The 24,639-nt window shown below is 47.7% G+C and overlaps 1 protein-coding gene across 1 annotated transcript; it reads left to right on the top strand.

The window, feature by feature from the left end:
- The first annotated feature begins 21 nt into the window (after window positions 1-21).
- LOC123188684 (probable carboxylesterase 15) lies at window positions 22-2,116 on the top strand. Its single transcript, XM_044600896.1, has one exon. It carries the CDS (start codon window positions 83-85, stop codon window positions 1,214-1,216), a length of 1,134 nt encoding a protein of 377 aa, XP_044456831.1. The 5' UTR covers window positions 22-82; the 3' UTR covers window positions 1,217-2,116.
- The last annotated feature ends 22,523 nt before the right edge of the window (window positions 2,117-24,639 follow it).

The raw sequence follows: 24,639 nt of genomic DNA, 5'->3' as shown, positions 1-24,639 counted from the left end.
TTACAAGCTCCACCTATGGACGCTGTATTTATTGCGTGACGGCAAAGCCTTGTCCCCTAGTGCCGGCCGCCGGACCCCGGCGATGGCCTGCACCAGCACGGCCGGCCGAGATGACGACGACAAACACACAACTCCACCTGGTGCAGCGCACACGTCGCGTACTCCACTGAACCGGGTCTATATCATCACCTCGCACCTGGCAAGTCCCATCTCACCACGGTTCACTGCTATAATGGCTTCCGAGGACTCTGCCGCGCCCGTCGTCGTGGACGACTGCCGGGGCGTGCTGTTGGTGTACAGCGACGGGGCCGTGGTGCGCAGGGATGGGCCGAGCTTCGCCACGCCGGTGCGGGACGACGGCACCGTGGAGTGGAAGGACGCCGAGTTCGACGCGCCCCGCGGGCTGGGACTCCGGCTCTACAGGCCGCGCCAGCGGAACCAGCTCCTACCGGTCTTCTTCTACTACCACGGCGGCGGCTTCTGCATCGGCTCGCGCACCTGGCCCAACTGCCAGAACTACTGCCTCCGCCTCGCCGCCGAGCTCGGCGCCGTCGTGGTCGCCCCGGACTACCGCCTCGCCCCCGAGAACCGCCTCCCCGCGGCCATCGACGACGGCGCCGCCGCCCTCCTCTGGTTTGCTTCGCAGGCCGGCCCCGCCGGCGACACATGGCTGACCGAGGCCGCCGACTTTACTCGGGTGTTTATCTCTGGTGACTCCGCGGGAGGCACCATTGCCCACCACCTGGCCGTGCGTTTCGGCTCCGCGGCCGGGCGCTCTGAGCTGGGCAACGTACGCGTCAGGGGCTACGTCCAACTCATGCCCTTCTTCGGCGGCACGGAACGGACGAGGTCCGAGGCGGAGTGCCCCGACGACGCGTTCCTCAACCGCCCGCTCAACGACCGCTACTGGCGCCTCTCGCTGCCTCCCGGCGCCACGGTCGACCACCCGGCCTCCAACCCGTTCGGGCCGGACAGCCCGGCGCTGGAGGCGGTGGAGCTGGCCCCGACGCTGGTGGTGGTCGGAGGCCGCGACATCCTCCGTGACAGGGCCGTGGACTACGCCGCGAGGCTGCGGGCGATGGGGAAGCCGGTGGGGGTGAGGGAGTTCGAGGGGCAGCAGCACGGCTTCTTCACCATCGACCCATGGTCCGCCGCGTCTGCGGAGCTCATGCGCGCGCTCAAGCGCTTCATCGACACCGACGGGCGCTTCGACTAGATCCGTTCCATCGCCTCCGACTCCTCAGTCTATGTCTTTCTGCTGCTTTACCAAGTCTACAGATGGCATTGCAATACCAAAACTCATGAAATTACGGCAAAAATGATAAATTTGACCTGTAGACAAAAAGAATTCACAAAATAAACTGTTCTTGAAAAAAATTTCACTCCACTGACCCTTTCATGTAGCGCCCAACAATAAGGCATCACACTACACAGTGCAACACCTGACTGACAGACGCTATACACCTAACCAGCGTCCAAACCTAAACTGCCTGAAAATTCTAAGTTAATGTGCAACGCCTGAGGGCTAGACGCTACACTATACAGTGCAGCGCCTAGCACCTAGGCGCTACACTGATGTCCAGTTAATTAGTAAAAAGATTCGCATTAAGCAGCACGAAAGATCCAAACAAGCACACGACGCTCATGCATGCAGTACGTTGCTGTAGGCCCTACGAGGCTGTGGCCACGCATGCACGCACGTGGTTTGGTGATCCGTCGGTTGCGTGTAGTGCGTCGGTACAAGGTTTTGCTTTGTCCCTTGTATAGCTGTTAGTGTAGCGCCTAGACTCTCGACGCTACACTATATAGTATAGCGCCTAATTCTTAGGCATTGCATGCTGACTTAGAAATTTCCAGGCATTTTGAGGTGTGATAGGCGTGTAGCGCCTGTCAGTCAGGCGCCGCACAGTGTAGTGTGGCGCCTGGCTGTCGGGCGCTACACAAAAGGGTCAGCGGAATGAATTTTTTCTAACAACAGTTTACTTTGTGAATTCTTTTTGTCTACATGTCAAATTTATAGTTTTTGCCTGAAATTACACCGAGGCAAAAGATAAGCTCCCACACGGAACAAATATATCGTCTTGTTTCAGATTTTCTCAAAGACCCATGGAATGTACTCATGTTTGCTTTCAAAGCTGTAGATCGAGAGATTACACAAGATTTACTGGAACATACGGCTAAACACCGGAGAAGCAAACCTACATCACCACAACACTGAACATGCGGCATCACTGTTCCAAGCAAAACAGAACAAAAATTAGGCTGGAGATAATTAAGCATCTGGAGAACTAAAAGGACAACTAGCTGACTGGCTCTGCCATGATTCAAATACTTAAGTCAAAATGCAACAAAGTTTACAATCTACCAACTAGAGCATACAACCTGGACACAAGATGGTGCAACGCCACACAAGTTTCATGTTGCTAGAGCATCTTTAGCAGACCCCGTATAATGCCTTGACCTGTAAAATAACTGTCAAAATACGGGTCCACGCGGAAAATGCTGCCCGATCAGATACCGCAAACGCGTCCGACCCGTAAATTTTTTTGCGGGACGCGGCAAAAGTCCCGCCCCAACCCGCGAAAACGCGGGTACTCCCCCTCGCCCCGTCGGTGCCCTGTATATAGCGATAGCGGTTGGGGGGGGGGGGGAGGCATTTCAGCCCGCGCTTTTCCCCCACCCACCGCCGCCCACAATTTTGGCCATACCAGCTGGCGGGATCACACCGACGGGCCGCCACACGCCCGAGATTCGCCCGAGATTGTCCTCTACCACTTCCCCCTACCTTTTTTTAGAGAAAAGGCCAAAGCCCGACTTTATAAATAAAGCCACATGGCAGCGTCACGAATACCCAAGGTTCACACAGTCTCAGAAACACAAAGAGAAGTTAAATAGGCCCAAATTCCTAACGAAACAGGCAGCTGCCAAACACGACACGCAGGCCGGGGAGAGAAGGAGACCTAATCCCGCAAACTACAGCACCAAGCTTATACGCCATGATTCGTCCCGGAGATCTGAGAGGCTGAAGCCCGAATTTTGGCAATGAGCAGGTCCAGGGCGTCCCGATCTGGCTCCTTAGTCAATAATCTCCACTGCTGCAAGAATATACATGATTTGAAAAGAACGTCAGCAGGCTTAGATGGGAAGGTAAGCTCAATAGTAAATTTGTTTCTAATGGTCCAAAGAGCCCAACATAAGGCTCCCAAGCCAACCCAGAATGCCCTCTTGGTGACCCCTACCAGAGATTTGGTTAGGGTTCTAGTGTCTGCGAAAAAGGAGGGATCCCAGGAGACCCGAAGCCATGATCTTATGCAAGACCAAACTAATTTGGCAAGAACACAGTTGAAAAAGATGTGATTAGAGTTTCCCACTACCTCGTGCGACCGGATAGTTGCAGATCGGCGACTGTTTGCCTTGGCCCCCGGATTTGGTGTTTCCGGCCACCGGTGGCTACACCAAGCCATGGATTGGTCGGGGAGCACCCCGCACAGCCCCGACAAAGCCCTAGCGCCGCATGCAGGTACTAGTCCGTCCTCTAGCCGTCATCGTTGGTTTGCTAGCAAGTAGTCAGCCGGTTGTCGCCCGGGCTCGGCGCTCGCGCAACGGCTAGCCGGCTCGCCGACGCTGCTCATACAGTGCGACGACTGCATGCAGAAAGTGGTGCGGCTAACATTTAGCACGTCGAAACACCCCGGATGGGTATTCTTCAAATGCGAGAACGACAATGTATGTTCTTGTTTTCATTCGGCTTTGTCAACCTATTCGGTTCAATTTCAATAGCTTATTGAGATGGTCATGCGTGCACGAAGACGGATGCTTATTTTGGTTTTGGGAAGAAAAATACATCAACTTATTGATAGAAAGAAACTTAATAGACGTTCGTGCACTAGTTGGTAGAATTAAGGCTAATGATGCGGCTGCATGTGCAATTAGAGAAGAAATTAGATGTCACGCCCTCGATGCGGCTATATCTCCCACGTGTCGAAGCACGACTTAGAGGCATAACCGCATTGAAAGCAATGTCGCAAGTGAGGTAATCTTCACACAACCCATGTAATACATAAGGGAAAGAGATACATAGTTGGCTTACAATCGCCACTTCACACAAATACATGAATAAAGCATTACAACATCCAATACAATCAAGGTCCGACTACGGAACCAAAATAAAAGAAGAACCCCAAAAGCGACAAAGGTCCCCGATCGACCCCAACTGGGCTCCACTACTGATCAACTAGAACGAAACAACACAAAAGACAAGATCTTCATCGAGCTCCTCCTTGAGCTTGGTTGCGTCGTCTGCACGGACTCATCGGCACCTGCAAGCTGGTTTTGGAAGTACCTGTGAGTCACGGGGACTCAGCAATCTCGCACCCTCGCGATCAAGACTATTTAAGCTTATGGGTAAGGTAAATGTATGAGGTGGAGCTGCAAGCGACTAGCATATCTGGTGGCTAACCTGTTTGCAAAAGAGAGCGAGAAGAGGAGGCAAAGCACGATCGTGAAACTATGATCAAGAAGTGATCCTAGAACAACCTACGTCAAGCATAACTCCAACACCGTGTTCACTTTCTGGACTCCGCCGGAAAGAGACCATCACGGTTACACACGCAGTTGATTCATTTTAATTAAGGTCAAGTTCAGGTTTTCTACAACCGGACATTAATAAATTCCCATCTGCCATAACCGCGGGCATGACTTTCGAAAGTTCAAATCCCTGCAGGGGTGTCCCAACTTAGCCCATGACAAGCTCTCACGGTCAATGAAGGAATAGACCTCCTCCCGAGACATTCCGATCAGACTCGGTACCCGGTTCTACAAGACATCCTCGACAATGGTAAAACAAGTCCAGCAAAACCGCCCGATGCGCCGACATCCTGATGGGAGCTGCACATATCTCGTTCTCAGGGCAACACCGGATAGGTCAAGCTATGAGTAAAACCAGCCCTCAAGTTTCCTCGAGGTGGCCCCGCAGGCTGCCCATTTCAGACCAACACTTAGACAAGCACTGGCCCGGGGGGGGTTAAAATAAAGATGACCCTTGGGCTGGCCTAACCCAAGGGAAAAAGAGGCTAGGTGGCGAATGGTAAAACCAAGGTTGGGCCTGGCTGGAGGAGTTTTATTCAAAGCGAACTGTCAAGGGGTTCCCATTATAACCCAACCGCGTAAGGAACGCAAAATCCGGGAACATAACACCGATATGACAGAAAACTAGGGCGGCAAGAGTGGAACAAAACACCAGGCATAAGGCCGAGCCTTCCACCCTTTACCAAGTATATAGATGCATTAATTAAATAAGATATATTGTGATATCCCAACAAGTAAACATGTTCCAACAAGGAACAACATCTCCAAGTTCCAACGAGGAACAAACTTCAATCTTCACCTGCAACTAACAACGCTATAAGAGGGGCTGAGCAAAGCGGTAACATAGCCAATCAACGGTTTGCTAGGACAAGGTGGGTTAGAGGCTTGTTCAACAATATAGGAGGCATGATAAGCAAGTGGTAGGTATCGCAGCATTGGCATAGCAAAAGAGCGAGCAACTAGCAAGCAAAGATAGAAGTGATTTCGAGGGTATGATCATCTTGCCAAAAATCCCGCAAGGAAGAAGAACGAGTCCATGAAGCAGACAAACGGACGTAGTCGAACGGTTCCTCACAAACGCGACGTTACCGGAACCAACCCGAAGAAGCAACACCGGAAAGAAGCAGACAACATAGTAAACAACCACCACATCAACATAGCATGATGCACAACCAAGTATGATGCATGTCCGGTTTAATGAGGCATGGCATGGCAAAGTGCACAAGCAATCCTACAAATTAAGTGGAGCACAATATGCAATGGGTTGCATATTGACGGAACACCACACCAATTATTTAGTTCGAATCTCGTTTATGTACCCAACAATATTAAATGTTGTTAGCATGGCAAGAGGTGAAACATAACAAAACTATACCATCTAAACAATTTAAATGGGGCCGGATATAACAAACAACAAATCCGGTAAATCCCCATATGCATTTAGCAAATTGATGGAAACAACAAATATAATCATTTTAAATGTTGTTATTATGATGCGAATGACATATGCAAGTTTTAAGCAATTTTATGAAAATGTTGACATGAGCATGTTATGAAGCATTTATCACCGTAGTGGAATAAGGGGTGCCACGACAACGAATCCGAAAGTGATGCCATGGCAACATATCGGTTCTGGTAGCTCATGGAGATACCGGTGCAAAAGGAAGCGTGCGGATGTGCGAAACATGCTAGAGATGGTGGGGTGCTCCCGACTACCGGGTTCCCACGGGTTAGTGGCATGGAAACGAGTGACAATTCAGACACGGTGCAAACGGTGCATCTCATACATCACACAACATTCGTTCACGGGCGTCGTCTCGGGTTATACCTTCAAAGCGTGCAAACGGGACGGTTCGAGTTTGTCGAGGGAAGTAGTCGTTCCGCGATGGTAGAAGAAGTAGTGGTACAATTGGTCCTCGCCGGTAGTGGTATACGTTCGTTTTAAAGAGGTACTTGACGCATCCGAGGTTTCCGAAGGCGACAGTAGTGGAACTTGGTGAATCCGAGTTTCTCGGAGGTCATCATCGAACTTGGTCAAATACACGATGTGGGTAGACTTTCACTTGACGTCTTCGGCGATGGTAGTTGTACACGGGTCTTCATCCTCGGAAGTAGTGGTACACGTTTTCATAGAGGTTCGGGGTCAACGACACGGAACTTGACGTCCACGAGGTCTTCAAGGGTCGACGGTAGTGGTACTCGGTCATTTCGAAGAGGTACTTGGGGTCTTCGAACTTGCCGGTCTCGTTCACTTGACGGCGGAGGACGAACTTGACGGTCCCCGTCGTCCTGGTACTTGGCGTTATTCCCTATTTAGGGTCGATCTTGACGTGTCGGCCTTCAATGGAGGCATGAGCGGGGTTTGACGGTGGAGCTCGGGAGCAAACCCCAACACAGAAGACCACAGGAGCTCGAGGCCGCATGGTCACGTGCAGGAAGCGGAGCAGGGTCGAGCGGCGCTGGAAACGAACCTGAAAAAGGAGAAGGGCGGGCAGAGCTTGCTGGGGGCGACGTGCGGGTGCAGAGGCGGCCATGGCTGGCGAAACAGCGAGGGGGAGGCAGATGGCGTCGGAGCAGGAATGTGGTGCGGCGATGGCAGAGGCACGATGTTGGTCGTGGTCACCGGCGCGACGATACAACACGGACGCCGTGTCAGGGAGGCGGCGAGCTTGAAGCCGAATGGAGGGAGGAGGAGGCGCGGGCGCGAGGAGGTGAAGGAGAGGGCGGTGAGGCCGAAGGAACTGGCAGGGCTCGCCGGCGGTGGCGCCATGGAGAAGGTCGCCGGCAGGGGCGGCGTCGGGCGCGCAGGGCTCCTGGCATGAGGAGCACCTCCGCTCCGGTGGCGAGGGAGCCCTGGCCTGGACGGCGTCAAGAGGCGCGAGGGAAATGGGGGGGGGGAGGTGGATCGGGAGAGGGGTTGGCGCTGCCCTCTCCCTGCGTGACGGCGCTCGGGAGGGACAAGACGAACGAGGGGAGAGTGAGGAGGAGCGATGGTGCGGGCTAGGGTTAGGATGCTTAGGTGGGCTTTGGCCTTGGAGCCGGCCCAGGAGTTGACCTAGGGAGGCCGGCGGCTGGTTGGGCCTAGGGATGGACCCTAGAGGCCGGCCTGCTGGTCTCTCTCCTCTCTCTGCTATTTCCTTTCTTTTAAATAACAGAAAAAAAGAAAGGAAGAGAGAGAAGAGAAGGTTAGAGTAAGAATTTGGGCATGCGGATAATATTCCCGGACTAGCAAAAATGTGCATGTTCCAAGAAAAATGGAGTGGGCATTTTTAAAGTTTTAAATTCAAACTCATTCGATTTTAAAATCAAATGGTGTGAAAAGGAAGTGAGGGTTAGGAAGGTCCAAAAAATGTTCGGATTTTTGTTGGAGCTCCGGAAAATGACGAAAGAATTTATGGGCAAAGTTTGGAGACCAAGAATTGAGATAAAAAAGGCATGGGATATTTGCAAGTGTGTTACGGTTAATTCCAAATAAATGGAATAATTACTATAGCTCTCTAAATATCGAGAGGATATGTTGTAAAGAGAATCACCATGTGAATTCCCTCGGTTTAAATGGATCGAAGATCCATACGGTTTATTTAGTTGAGTTAAGAAAAGAAATGACATGATGGCATGATGACATGATGCAATGCACATGATGCAAAGATGAATGCAACAGACGAAACAAAACACACAACGAAACCCGGGAACCCTGGAAGGCATCTGCAGCTCCGGTCTTGGGGCGTTACAACACTCCATCACTACGAGAGGATCTCGTCCCGAGATCTAGGATGGCACCGGAGGGAAAAGAAGAGGAAGAGAAGAGGTAAAACTAAGTTGCTCCTTTGACAAGCGAGTGAAACCAAAGAACCTTCAAAAGTTGAACAACTTGAAAGTAAGAATGCAACGAAGTAGAACAAAGTTGAAAGCACTCCGGTAGGGAAGAGGAACAAGGAAGAACAAATTCGTATGACACTCCGGTTAAAACAAGATAGAGGGGAAAAGAATGGTATAATTTGGGCAGCACTTCAAGTGAAAATGGAAGGAACTGAACATGAATTTGACAAGATTAGGGGATACTTGATGAAAACAACAATACACTGCCTCCGGAACTATTGAAAGAATGGCACAATGGGTAAGAAAGATCTCGGACAGCACTCCGGTTTAAAAGAGATGAAAAACTTGATAAAATGAAAGAGCTTGAGCAAAGGGACACAATACTCCGGTTAAAAGATAAGCACGATCAAAACATGGTCCTGACAATCCGAGAAGATGGGCTGAGGAGAGCAACATCACAATGCCTCCGGAACGGAAGAATAGAAGATAGATAATTGAAATAGAAGAATTGAGAAGAAAATGCCAACTTCTGCCACAAAAGAGCTTGAGAAGGCATCCTTAGGAGAAGGGTCGAACGGAGTTATTGGAAAGCCAACAACGAAAAGAATAAGCTTGATATGGTCTTATGGAGTACATCTCAAATTATGAGGTGACAACCTGCCACTCATGGAAAAGATTTGATTAGATTTATATTACAAGGAGACGAGAAGCTATTTCACCGGGAGGATAAACGAACTTGAGTCATTTATGAGCACCATAATAGCAACAATCCTTAGGGAAGGCTTTAGGTGAACTATAACCCAAGATAACTCCCATGACACGATTGATGGGTTTTAAATATCTCATTCTTAACAACATGTGAATCATGAGACATGAACTCAAATTATCAAGAATGACATAACACCCCCTCAACTGATACGGTAGAAGGAATTGCACTCCGGATTGCAAGAAGAAAGCTTGAACTCCTCTGAAAAGAATCTCGATGAACACTTCGAGAATGAATTAACTCCTTGATGAGACACCATGAAGAAACTCTCGAAGAACTCCGGTAATAAAAGACTGATCAAACGAAAAGAAAGAGAAGTTGAAAACACAAGGTGAATCCTTGTACCGATTTAAATGAATCTCCGTGGTGAAGTAATTGAAAAAGGTTGGAACTCCAGGAAAAATAGAAGATGAAACAAAGAAACTGAGAATTTTTCAATGAACCTTCGGACTAAGGAATTAATCACTTGGATGAACAAGAATAAGAATTATGTTATTCTTATCCTTCACCAATTTAAATTGATGACAAGCAGTGGATTTGGCATACTACTTATTCTCATAGCAAGGATGAAGATAGATATAGCTCAACTTGAGAAGGTCTTCAACGATCCACCGGTAGAATTTGGAAAGCATGAATGCATTGATATGATAAACGAAGGAAGAAGAATCTTGGAAGAACCACCGTAAGAATTTAAAATGGACGAAGAAAAAAATAAAGAAACACCGGGAAGAATTAGAAAATGAACAAAGATGATTGCTAGGATTTAGATACATGAGAACGAAGAGATCATGAACTGATTAGAGAATATTGAATGATGCACCGGTAAGATTGGAGAATGATAACTGACAGCTGAGAATGAATAAAACTGAATTGGTGGACTCCGGATAACACACTGAGAAGACTCTTGAATTGCTCCGGATAGGTGAAAAGAATTCTCACAATCAAAACAATTATGAGAGGATAGCAGAGAATGGGGCAAGATTTAAAAGAAACTCTTCTTCGGTCTTCAAAATCTGAGAATGATGACTGAAACACCACCATGAATTAGTGAGGTACTCCGGAATTAAAATTGGAAAGGTTGAACCAATGATGAAAAGAATTTGAAAGATCTTGTCGAAAAACATTTGACTGATGACAGTTCATTCTTACGTCAAACTTCGAAAAGAATTTTACGGATATCTCTGGGAGAATTAGAAGAGTCAGGTAAGATCCTGGGAAAAAAACCTATGGGTTAGGGCCCACTCAAAAGAAACACCGTAGAACGATTTAAAAGAGAGATTTTCACCGGTTGAAATAAATGGCTTGAATGAGATAACATCCTCGAAAGAGATTGAACGAATGTAGAGTGGGAAACACGAATCTTCGAGATATCTTGAGCACTCCGGAACAATTGAATAGCGAGAAATGACTGAATATGAGGTGCACCGGCAAGATAAGGTATTTGAAACGAGGAAATGATATGATCAACAAGGCTTAAATTGGTTCCACCAGAGAAGAAAAAGAACGAATAATGATAACTTGTAGCTCCGTTAGTATCTTCTTGAGAATCACCGGATAAGAATATTGACGAAAAGAATGGAGAGACTTCACACGAATAAAAAGATACTTGATTAAGAAATCTGAGTCCTTGAAGAAAACAAAGGGAGGGAGGGTGGGAAAAACAAAGGCAACTTGGAGACGGAAGTAATGAACACCGTTGAGAAAACTGAGATTGAATCTTGCGGATGTTGAAAATGAACGGATCCACTTGAAGAGAGACACGCCGGTGAGAAGAATTGACATGACAATCTCAATAAACAAGAAGGATTAGTATTCACATAGGAATATGAGAACACCACTTAGAAAGGTATGGAATCAACATTTGACTTTGAAGCAACTCGAATACCACAACTCAAAACAAAAACAAAGGATTGGCTTGCAGAATAAGCCGGAACAAACATATGATAGAGATTTTGTCCCAAGTTTTCGTGGTGGGGCCTACACGGGCTCGATTGTACAGCACCATCATGTACAAGGCAGTGCACATGACATACGAAGTGTCCCCGAGTCGGCATAGCCTAGGACTCTTTAAGACACAACGAGACCACTGTAAAATCGACCGTGAATAGGCGGACCACTAGACGTCGAACCCCAATTTCATATCATACATCTGTCGGAAAGATATCCTAAGAGCTACTTGAATTCCCACCTATGAAACTCCCGAACCTTTCCGGTTATGCAATCAGGTGTTGGGGATACAGGGGAAGCATAATATCTCACCCAAACTAGCAAATCCTACATCCAGCTGTAACCATCCTTCAACACATAACCAAGAAACCTTCGGAAATCATCTACCTCAACCTTCGAAAAGCATCCGTTATACAAGTTATGGCGATACTCCCGAACTCCCACCCCAGTACTGGGTGGCGTCGAGGTTATCTCACCAACGAACTACATAAAAGAGATTTTCGATGTCGGCGTACTAAACTCAGGTATTCCAGAACTGCAACGATAAAATTATGATGACAACACCTCAGAGCTCAACTCCCCGGGACACTTCCACAAAACCCCTGACAGGAGGCACCAAGACAATGTTCTCATCATAAAACCATCGGAACGATTTCAAGATACCCGCGTGATCCTAATTTTTTTTAGTGAAATTTGAGAAGAGAAGAGTCAAAACTCTACGTCAGGATGCCTTACCAGAGCAATGAGGAGACTGGAAAGTAAAAAGAATTCCTAAACTCTCCGATATATAATTCCTAAATGACTCAAAACATTTTCTAGACACAACTTGGCTGCTAAAAATGATCAAGCAATGGGGGCTCCTAAGGTCGGGGAAGGCTCTGATACCAACTTGTCACGCCCTCGATGCGGCTATATCTCCCACGTGTCGAAGCACGACTTAGAGGCATAACCGCATTGAAAGCAATGTCGCAAGTGAGGTAATCTTCACACAACCCATGTAATACATAAGGGAAAGAGATACATAGTTGGCTTACAATCGCCACTTCACACAAATACATGAATAAAGCATTACAACATCCAATACAATCAAGGTCCGACTACGGAACCAAAATAAAAGAAGAACCCCAAAAGCGACAAAGGTCCCCGATCGACCCCAACTGGGCTCCACTACTGATCAACTAGAACGAAACAGCACAAAAGACAAGACCTTCATCGAGCTCCTCCTTGAGCTTGGTTGCGTCATCTGCACGGACTCATCGGCACCTGCAAGCTGGTTTTGGAAGTACCTGTGAGTCACGGGGACTCAGCAATCTCGCACCCTCGTGATCAAGACTATTTAAGCTTATGGGTAAGGTAAAGGTATGAAGTGGAGCTGCAGCAAGTGACTAGCATATCTGGTGGCTAACCTGTTTGCAAAAGAGAGCGAGAAGAGGAGGCAAAGCACGATCATGAAACTATGATCAAGAAGTAATCCTAGAACAACCTACATCAAGCATAACTCCAACACCGTGTTCACTTCCCGGACTCCGCCGGAAAGAGACCATCACGTTTACACACGCAGTTGATTCATTTTAATTAAGGTCAAGTTCAGGTTTTCTACAACCGGACATTAACAAATTCCCATCTGCCCATAACCGCGGGCACGACTTTCGAAAGTTCAAATCCCTGCAGGGGTGTCCCAACTTAGCCCATGACAAGCTCTCACGGTCAACGAAGGAATAGACCTCCTCCCGAGACATTCCGATCAGACTCGGTATCCCGGTTCTACAAGAAATCCTCGACAATGGTAAAACAAGTCCAGCAAAACCGCCCGATGCGCCGACATCCTGATGGGAGCTGCACATATCTCGTTCTCAGGGCAACACCGGATAGGTCAAGCTACGAGTAAAACCAGCCCTCAAGTTTCCCCTAGGTGGCCCCGAAGGCTGCCCATTTCGGACCAACACTTAGACAAGCACTGGCCTGGGGGGGGGGGTTAAAATAAAGATGACCCTTGGGCTGGCCTAACCCAAGGGAAAAAAAGGCTAGGTGGCGAATGGTAAAACCAAGGTTGGGCCTTGCCAGAGGAGTTTTATTCAAAGCGAACTGTCAGGGGGTTCCCATTATAACCCAACCACGTAAGGAACGCAAAATCCGGGAACATAACACTGATATGACGGAAACTAGGGCGGCAAGAGTGGAACAAAACACCAGGCATAAGGCCGAGCCTTCCACCCTTTACCATGTATATAGATGCATTAATTAAATAAGATATATTTTGATATCCCAACAAGTAAACATGTTCCAACAAGGAACAACATCTCCATGTTCCAACGAGGAACAAAACTTCAATCTTCACCTGCAACTAACAACACTATAAGAGGGCTGAGCAAAGCGGTAACATAGCCAATCAACGGTTTGCTAGGACAAGGTGGGTTAGAGGCTTTGTTCAACAATATAGGAGGCATGATAAGCAAGTGGTAGGTATCGCAGCATAGGCATAGCAAAAGAGCAAGCAACTAAGCAAGCAAAGATAGAAGTGATTTCGAGGGTATGATCATCTTGCCTGAAATCCCGCAAAGAAGAAGAACAAGTCCATGAAGCAGACAAACGGACGTAGTCGAACGGTTCCTCACAAACGCGATGTTACCGGAAACAACCCGAAGAAGCACACCGGAAAGAAGCAGACAACATAGTAAACAACCACCACATCAACACAGCATGATGCACAACCAAGTATGATGCATGTCCGGTTTAATGAGGCATGGCATGGCAAAGTGCACAAGCAATCCTACAAATTAAGTGGAGCACAATATGCAACGGGTTGCATATTGACGGAACATCACATCAATTATTTAGTTCGAATCTCGTTTATGTACCCAACAATATTAAATGTTGTTAGCATGGCAAGAGGTGAAACATAACAAAACTATACCATCTAAACAATTTAAATGGGGCCGGATATAACAAACAACAAATCCGGTAAATCCCCATATGCATTTAGCAAATTGATGGAAACAACAAATATAATCATTTTAAATGTTGTTATTATGATGCGAATGACATATGCAAGTTTTAAGCAATTTTATGAAAATGTTGACATGAGCATGTTATGAAGCATTTGTCACCGTGGTGGAATAAATGGGTGCCACGGCAATGAATCCGAAAATGATGCCACGGCAACATATCGGTTCCGGTAGCTCATGGAGATACCGGTGCAAAAGGAAGCGTGCGGAGGTGCGAAACATGCTAGAGATGGTGGGGTGATCCCGACTACCGGGTTCCCACGAGTTAGTGGCATGGAAAACGAGTGACAAATCGGACACAGTGCAAACGGTGCATCTCATACATCACACAACATTCGTTCACGGGCGTCGTCTCGGGTTATACCTTCAAAGCGTGCAAACGGGATGGTTCGAGTTCGTCGAGGGAAGTAGTCGTTCCGCGATGGTAGAAGAAGTAGTGGTACAATTGGTCCTCGCCGGTAGTGGTACACGTTCGTTTTAAAGAGGTACTTGACGCATCCGAGGTTTCCGAAGGCGACGGTAGTGGAACTTGGTGAATCCGAGTTTCTCGGAGGTCGTCATCGAACTTGGTCAAATACACGATGTGGGTAGACGTTCACTCGACGTCTTCGGCGATGGTAGTTGTGCACGGGTCTTCGGCCTCGGAAGTAGTTGTACACGTTTTCGTAGAGGTTCGGGGTCAACGACACGGAACTTGACGTCCACGAGGTCTTCGAGGGTCGACGGTAGTGGTACTCGGTCGTTTTGAAGAGGTACTTGGGGTCTTCGAACTTGCCGGTCTCGTTCACTTGACGGCGGTGGACGAACTTGACGGTCCCCGTCGTCCTGGTACTTGGCGTTATTCCCTATTCAGGGTCGAGCTTGACATGTCGACCTTCGATGGAGGCAGGAGCGGGGTTTGACGGTGGAGCTCGGGAGCAAACCCCAACACAGAAGACCACAGGAGCTCGAGGCCGCAGGGTCGCGTGCAGGAAGCGGAGCAGGGTCGAGCGACGCTGGAAACGAACCCGAAAAAGGAGAAGGGCGGGCAGAGCTTGCCGGGGGCGACGTGCGGGTGCAGAGGCGGCCATGGCTGGCGAAACAGCGAGAGGGAGGCAGATGGCGTCGGAGCAGGAATGTGGTGCGGCGACGGCAGAGGCACAATGTTGGTCGTGGTCGCCGGCACGACGATACAACACGGACGCTGTGGCAGGGAGGCGACGAGCTTGAAGCCGAACGGAGGGAGGAGGAGGCGCGGGCGCGAGGAGGTGAAGGAGAGGGCGGTGAGGCCGAAGGAACTGGCAGGGCTCGCCGGCGGTGGCGCCATGGAGAAGGTTGCTGGCAGGGGTGGCGTCGGGCGCGCAGGGCTCCTGGCATGAGGAGCAGCTCCGCTCCGGTGGCGAGGGAGCCCTGGCCTGGACGGCGTCAAGAGGCGCGAGGGAAACGGGGGGGGGGGGGGAGGTGGATCGGGAGAGGGGTTGGCGCTGCCCTCTCGCTGCGTGACGACGCTCGGGAGGGACAAGACGAACGAGGGGAGAGTGAGGAGGAGCGATGGTGCGGTCTAGGGTTAGGATGCTTAGGTGGGCTTTGGCCTTGGAGCCGGCCCAGGAGTTGACCTAGGGAGGCCGGCGGCTGGTTGGGCCTAGGGATGGACCCTAGAGGCCGGCCTGCTGGTCTCTCTCCTCTCTCTGCTATTTCCTTTCTTTTAAATAACAGAAAAAAGAAAGGAAAAGAGAGAAGAGAAGGTTAGAGGAAGAATTTGGGCATGCGGATAATATTCCCGGACTAGCAAAAATGCGCATGTTCCAAGAAAAATGAAGTGGGCATTTTTAAAGTTTTAAATTCAAACTCATTCGATTTAAAATCAAATGGTGTGAAAAGGAAGTGAGGGTTAGGAAGGTCCAAAAAATGTTCGGATTTTTGTTGGAGCTCCGGAAAATGACAAAAGAATTTATGGGCAAAGTTTGGAGACCAAGAATTGAGATAAAAAAGGCATGGGATATTTGCAAGTGTGTTATTGTTAATTCCAAATAAACGGAATAATTACTATAGCTCTCTAAATATCGAGAGGATATGTTGTAAAGAGAATCACCATGTGAATTCCCTCGGTTTAAATGGATCGGAGATCCATACGGTTTATTTAGTTGAGTTAAGAAAAGAAATGACATGATGGCATGATGACATGATGCAATGCACACGATGCAAAGATGAATGCAACAGACGAAACAAAACACACAACGAAACCCGAAAACCCTGAAAGGCATCTGCAGCTTCGGTCTTGGGGCGTTACATTAGAGGGAAAGCAACGTCTACTTCTTTAGAATCAAAAAAGAAGAATAAAGAATGCAATATCAAGAATCCGCAGATCAATAATGAATGCATGGAGAAGATGTTGGTCCAGCTAGTGGGAGCAGTTATGGAAGTTGGATACCTTCTAAAATGCCTAATTGTGGTTCTTATTTTTTTTGGTCATGCTATTCTAGTAAAGATTTGATGAATTATTATGTATGCAATGCCTTCGAAGAAAATAAAGAAGTAAAGAAATGTATTTTCATGCCCGAAATTGAAATGCAAATTACTGATTTACGGGCCGTCGCAGGAAGCGGTCGAGCAGACCCCGCAAAGCGGATCCATAAAAAAGGAACTGTATACGCATTTAGAGTACCATTCATAATTAAAGCCATGAGAGAGAACCGGAGCTAATTTGTGCTGCTGCAGTTTCAGTGCTAATTTGGACAATTAGCCTCCTTCTGCCTTCGCTTCTTCTCCTGCAGTTTTTCTAATCTGTAATGTAGACACAGGGGTCAAGTTTTTTCCAAAGAATACAACTCATGTCACAGGGAACATGGAGGGCGAGACCTTACTCCCTCCGGTCATTTTTATACTGCATATAAAATTTGTCTGAAGTCAAACTTTGTAAAGTTTGACCAACTTTATAAAAAAATATCAACATTTACTATACAGAATTAATATCATTAGATGTGTCATGAATTCAGTTTTCATATTGTATAACTTCAATATTGTAGATGTTAATATTTTGGGAGCACCTAGGCATCAGACTACTGTTTTTTTTTGCTTCTTATCAGACCGGTCATAGGCCGTTGGATGCAATCTTGAATGAATGGTGGATGTAGCAAGGCTGCATGCTGTCCATCTGCGTAGGACTTTCCAAACTACAAATCAATCAGCGTACGTGGGCTTACCATGCATTTGGGTGCTAGGTTCAGGCAATCACTCTTAGGTGCTGATTTTATGGAAACAAATTATTGCATATTTTAAGGAAATTAATTAATTACTTGGGCGTGATCAAAGGTGATTCTGATGCAATGAAAATTTGCTTCAATTCTATAGAAATATGCTTCAAATAATCGCAAACTTACTTTGATCACGCTGCTGTATATGATCTGGATATTCACCCCAGGTCCATATAATCACACATCCCTCCTTTCATTTCATACTTGTTTCCATGGTAATATAAACGTGCTTCCAACATTACAAACCATGCATCACGATTCTCATGTTCTTGTATTGCGAAGCACAATTTATTGATGGTTCAAGCATGACACTTACGATATTGATGCATTTTATGTTTTGGTGAGACATCGGAAACATCTATATCTATATCTATACCAATATAAAAAGACTCAAATGGGCTGATCCAATTAATCTCGGCCATCAAATCATGTCAATCCAACGACCTAGACTGCTTCAATGTCGAGCGCTCAACACGTTTAGCGTGTAGTTAATTTCATGTCAAATATAGTGCTAATCACATAATAACACGCAAATAATATCATATTTAATATCCGCATACACTTAATATACTTCCAAATTAATGTGCATTGCACGTACACATTGGCTAGTAGTTTATAATTGTCAAAGCCGGACTAAAATACTAGTACCGAAGCATTGTCAATGCCATGGTTGTTTAAAAAGAAGGAAGCAATCCTGTAAATACTTGAAACCATATTATACACAAGTTGGAATCATGTCACACATTGACATGTGTACATAGGCACTAGGAATCCTAATACACATGCTGAAGCATTGCATCTGTGACAATGAGGCACCACATTCCCACTTCGGATGTACATACGTCAAGAAACCGGTGGTGTAGATGGCAAGAAGCATAAGAGACGACGCCAACTCAAACAAGGGCACTGTGCAGAGGGATGTCTCCATGTCACCATGGAATAAAGGTGCCAATCTTGTCGTGAGTGGTGTTGCACGGATGGGGAGAGCGACGGCGGTGAGGAGATCAGTATGCTGAGATAATTGGGATCACTAATGGTCGCGCTCACGATCATCGACACGTGTGTGCTCTTCCGTCCCTCGTCGACCTCGGCGGATCACGACCACAACACCCGTGAAGAATCGTGCCTGATCACGGCCATGGCGTCATGGATAATTAGCACCTTGTCGGATCACGTCCATGACGCCTCCTCGTCGGCATTCTGGCCAACGACGTACTCCTTATTTCCTCTCCCCGTTGATCCTTTCCACCATAGCCGGCGGCAGCGATGACATGCTAGGAGCTCTAGGATTGATGGCGGCTATGGTGGTTACCTATCTAGGTCATGGCGAGGATAACGTGGGGCTACCTGTTAGAATAAATCCGAGGCACTTCGTCGATCATCCGAGGACCAAGCAATCACACGAGCACGACACCAAGATTTGTTAACGAGGTTCACCGATATGGCTACATCCCCGAGGCTTGACTACGGACGCTCCTCCCCGTGACACCGTCACAATACCGCACCCGGCCACCCGGGCGCCGGCACACGCCGCCGGCTCCCCCTTGCGCGCCTGTACTATTATGTTGGCATGGGTTACAACGTGGGGTGCCTCATACCAATCCCGTTGCTACTCCCACAACTCTAGTCTCCGTGACTCCACCTGCAATAGTGCTTCCTTGCAACTTGTAAAGATGCGAAGCCGTCCTCTCTCCAATCATCACGGTCACCTCATCTTCCATGATTCTCATGGTCTTCCTATCCCGATCACAACGGAATACCATACCACCATCATGAAGAACACCAAGCGAAATTAGATTCCTCCTTAGCCCCGGCACATGCCTGACTCCCCGAAGCATCCGCTCAACTCCGTCAAACATCTTGATTTTGATGTCACCTACTCCAGCAACACGATAACCTGTGTCATCGCCCACATAGGCTAAACCAAACTCACCAGACTTGTATGAAGAGAACCACTCCCTGTTGGGTGTCGCATGAAAAGAGCAAGCCGAATCCAACATCCACGCTTCACCTTTGGTTGACCGCCTGTCTGATACTATGAGAACATCACTACTGCTGTCTGAGTCATCACCATGAGTTGCCTTATTAGCACTGGCCCCACCATTGAGTTCTGGACAGTCCTTTCTCATATGTCCCCACTGCTTACACTTGTGACACTGTATATTCTTTTTATTTTTCTTGTTCTTCCCAGCCTCATATCCCTTCCGCCACTGCTCACCCTTGACTAGCAAACCTTCACCATGAGAGACTTCCACCGCGTTCTTCTTTCTCATATCATAAGATAGCAATGCTGCAGTAATATCCTCATTCTTGACGGTCTCCTTGCCGTGCGTCAAAGTAGTGATCAAATGGTCATAAGATGATGGCAACGAACAAAGAAGCAGAATTGCCCTATCCTCGTCGTCAACCGTCGCACCCAAGCGTGCTAGATCCGTCACGACTTGCTTAAAGGCGTTCATATACTCCACAAGATCTGACCCCTCTTGCATCCTCATCCCATACAACTTTTGCTTTAGATACACCTTGGTCGTCGCAGTCTTGGACATAAACTGACTTTCCAGCTTCTCCCAGATCTTCTTTGGCGAATTCTCATCCATCACATGATAAATAACCTGGTCCGACAGACACAACCGTATAGTCCCGGCTGCTTTCAACTGTAACTCCTCCCAGTCATCCGCCTCCATCATAGCTGGCTTGGCATCCTACAACGCCTTCAAGCATCCCTGTTGTGCCAACAAATCTTTCACCCTTGTCTGCCATAACCCAAAGCTTCCAATTCCGTTGAACTTCTCCACCTCAAACCTGGTACCCGATAGTAACACCCTCGATGCGACTATATCTCCCACGTGTCGAGGCACGACTTAGAGGCATAATCGCATTGAAGACATATGTCGCAAGTTAGGCAATCTTCACAACATCCCATGTAATATAAATAATAAAGGGGAGATAACATAGTTGGCTTACACTCGCCACGTCAATCAAGTACATAATTAACATTACATCATCCAAACACTCATGGCCCGATTACGGCGCCAAAATAAAAAGAGAACCCAACATGCGACAACGGTCCCAATCACCCCCAACTGGGCACCACTACTGATCATCGGGAAAGGAAACATAGTAACGTTGAGAGTCTTCGTCGAACTCCCACTTGAGCTCATACGCGTCTGCTGGAGCGGAATCATCAGGCTCTGCATCTGGGGTAATAGTAATCTGTGAGCCACAGGGACTCAGCAATCTCGCACCCTCGCGATCAAGACTATTTAAGCTTGTAGGTAAGGCAAGGTAAATATAAGTGGAGCTTCAGCAAGTGACTAGCAAGTATGGTGGCTAACTTATTCGCAAAAGAGAGCGAGAAGAGGAGGCAAAGCGCGAGCGTGAAACTAGACAGCAACTTGCGCAAACATTACTCCAACACCGTGTCCACTTCCCGGACTCCGCCGAGAAGAGGCCATCACGGTAACACACTCAGTTGAAGCATTTTAATTAATTAAGGTTCAAGTTATCTACAACTGGACATTAACAAATTCCCATCTGCCCATAACCGCGGGCACGGCTTTCGAAAGTTCAAATCCCTGCAGGGGAGTCCCAACTTAGCCCATGACAAGCTCTCACGGTCAACGAAGGAATAGACCTCCTCCCAATACGATCCGATCAGACTCGGTATCTCGGTAATTCAAGACACTTCGACAGGTTAAAACAAGACCAGCAACACCGCCCGAATGTGCCGACAAATCCCAATAGGAGCTGCACATATCTCTTTCTCAGGGCACACTCAGATTGTCCTAGGTACGGGTAGGCCAGCCCAGAGTTTCCCCTGGTGGCCACCGGTAGCTGACAGGTGGACCAACACTCAGAGGAGCACTGGCCCGGGGGGGGGGGGGGGTTAAAATAATGATGACCCTTGAGTCTGCAGAACCCAAGGGAAAGAAAAGGGCTAGGTGGCAAATGGTAAAACCAAGGTTGGGCATTGCTGGAAAAGCTTTAATCAAGGCGAACTATCAAGGGGTTCCCATTATAACCCAACTGCGTAAGGAACGCAAAATCCGGGAACATAACACCGATATGACGGAAACTAGGGCGGCAAGAGTGGAACAAAACACTAGGCGAGAGGCCGAGCCTTCCACCCTTTACCAAGTATATAGATGCATTAAGATAACATAGCAATATAATGATATCCCAACAAGTAAATAAACGATGTTCCAACAAGGAACAATCTCCATGTTCCAACAAGGAACAAACTTCAATCTTCACCTGCAACTAGCAACGCTATAAGAGGGGCTGAGCAAAGCGTTAATATAGCCAATCAATGGTTTGCTAGGACAATGGTGGGTTAGAAGGTTTGACATGACAATTTGGGAGGCTTGAAAGCAAGTGGTAGGCATCGTAGCAATGGCATAGCAAAAGAGCGAGCAAACTAGCATAGCAAAGATAGTAGTGATTTCGAGGGTATGATCATCTTGCCTGCACAATTGTCAGAGTTGACTGGATCCTCGAAAGCAAACTCAACGGGCTCCTCATTAGCGAACTCGTCTCCCGGCTCTACCCAAACAAGACAAACAAGCAACAAGGACACAATCAACCACGTGCAAACTCAAACAACACAATGCAAAGATGATATGCTATGCGGGATGCGGTGCGGGATGCAAAATGCAAGATATGACAGGAAATGCACGAACCTGGCCTCAAATTGGAAATCCAAGTGTGCCACTGGAAATATGAGATGAAATCGCTGGAAAACGATATAAAGAACGCCGGAATCGGAGTTACGGTTTGGAAATGGCAAGCGATTCAAAAATGGCACTGGTCTGCGATTTACAGCAAGTAGGCATCTAAATGCAACGAAAAGAACATGCTACAGCACCCAAACATGACAACAAAATACATGGCAGGGATGCACACAAGATGCTTAACAAAAGTCTAGCACTGATCTACGGCCAATTCATCCATTAACAGGTTCAAACAAGCATGGCAAAAATGCATATGACAAACAGATCTCAGACTTCATGCTACATGATCATGCCATCATGCCATCATGCCATCTTCGGAGCAGCAAAACTGCATATGACAAAAATGCATATGACAAACAGATCATGCCATCATGCCATCTTTGGAGCAGCAAAACTACATGCTACAGGATCTGAACATGGCAAAGTAAAGCATGGCATGGAGCTACTCAAAGAGCTTAACAAAAGTCCCTTAGTGACCTTGAGCCAAAAGGGATCAGAAAATACAATTGCAAGCATGCGAACATAGCAAAATTATAATCAGTTTTCAGACTTAGTGAAAAACTAACACATGCTGAAATATAACTCAAGTAGGCATGTTTACGAGCTCGATGCACTCACTACGGTGCAAGTCATGGCAAGACAAGCATACAACCATCAAGAAGGCACAAAATTCAAGCTAGACATGGCAAGAACAATGGCATAGCATGCACGGATCAACTACAACATCATCAGCAAAATTGCAAACAAGTTGACAATCTGCCCAGATTCACAAAGTAGCAAAAGTAGAGCTCGATTGACTCAAGCTAGGGTGCTCCATTATTGCAAACAAAGACATGGATGGATATAGAATTACAATATTAACAAAACATCCTTACTGATCATCCTCAAAAGAGGCACGGATCACTAGGAAACAACATGAACATAAGGCATCATGAGATAAACAGCTCCAGGACTTTGTGAAATTACTAAGTCCCTGAAAACAGAATTAGCAAGTGCACCACTTTGCAAGCTTGCACTAGTCACCACACACATCCTAAAAATACATGGGTTGCACCTCTAGAAAGATGACAAAATTCTTAACAAAACACATGTAGAGCATCAGGGCATATCATGCACACATTAATCATGGCAAAAATGACAAAAACTTAAACGGAGTAGCAGATCTGACAATTAACTCAAGTAGCCCTCTTCTAACAGCATTTCGGGCATCAAGATGAACTCAAATGAAAATGATGCAAAGGAATGAAATGATGTACTCTCTGAGATGAACATTTTGATATGCTAAATGCATGAATCGGAGGTACGGATGCAAAGTTACGGGGCTACGAACATGTGCATATGGACTGAGAATTTTGGGAGAGTAGAAAAAATCACCTCGAGATCTAGGGTTCGTCCCAGATCTGGATCGGCACGCGAACCAAGGAGCTCCGGTGAGGCGGCGGCGGCTCCGGCGAGCTCGAAAAGGCGGCAGGGAGGTGAGGGAGAGGCGAGGCCGGCCGGACTTGGCGGCGGCGGAGCGCGAAGGCGGCCGGGCTGGGCGGGGAGGCGGCCGCTGGCGCCGGGCGTCTCGGCGGGATCGGGCGGCGGCACGGAGGAGATGGGCCTCGCGGGCCCCGGCTGGGCCTCCCGGGCCCCGGCTGGGCCTCCCGGGCCAGAGCGACGGCGGCGGCTGCTGTGCCACGTGGCGGCGCCTGATAGGCGCGGGCGGGCGGCGGCGACTTTGTCTGGTGACAGCCGGACGTGTTCGGGCGCGTGAGAGGAAAATTAGGGTTTCGGGGGGAGAGGAAGATCCGGATTCGGAGGGGTCTTTAAATAGGCATAGAGGGAGCTAGGAGAGTCCAAATGAGGTGCGGTTTTCGGCCACGCGATCGTGATCGAACGCTCTAGATGATGGAGCAGAGTTTGGTGGGTTTGGGACAAATTGGATGAGTGTTGGGCTGCAACACACACGAGGCCTTTTCGGTCCCTCGGTTAACCGTTGGAGTATCAAACGAAGTCCAAATGGTACGAAACTTAACAAGCGGTCTACCGGTAGTAAACCAAGGTCACTTGGCAAGTCTCTATCCAATCCGGAAATGTTTAATTCCCACACACGAAAGAAAGCTAGAAATGACCACCGGAGGAGAACGAAGTGCCGGAATGCAAAACGGACAATGGGGAAAATGCTCGAATGCATGAGACGAACACGTATGCAGATGCAATGCACATGATGACATGATATGAGATGCATGACAACGACAACAACACACGGAGACAAAGAACCTGAACCCGAGGAAATAAATATAACTTAACGCCGGAAACGGCAAGAGTTGGAGTACAAATTGGGAAAGTTACATCCGGGGTGTTACAACACTCCACCACTACGAAAGGATCTCGTCCTGAGATCTAGGACTGAAAGAACGCCGGGTACTCAGAACGGAGGTGGTCCTCGCGTTCCCAGGTAGCTTCACGGTCGGAATGGTGTGACCACTTGACTTTGAGAAATTTGATTGACTTGTTGCGAGTCTTGCGTTCAGTCTCTTCAAGAATAGCAACTGGGTGCTCACGATAAG

The sequence above is a fragment of the Triticum aestivum genome, chromosome 2A, assembly GCF_018294505.1.
Source record: "Triticum aestivum cultivar Chinese Spring chromosome 2A, IWGSC CS RefSeq v2.1, whole genome shotgun sequence".
Taxonomy (NCBI): domain Eukaryota; kingdom Viridiplantae; phylum Streptophyta; class Magnoliopsida; order Poales; family Poaceae; genus Triticum; species Triticum aestivum.
Note: the sequence above shows the minus strand (reverse complement) of the source record. Positions and strands in the feature narration are given on the sequence as shown.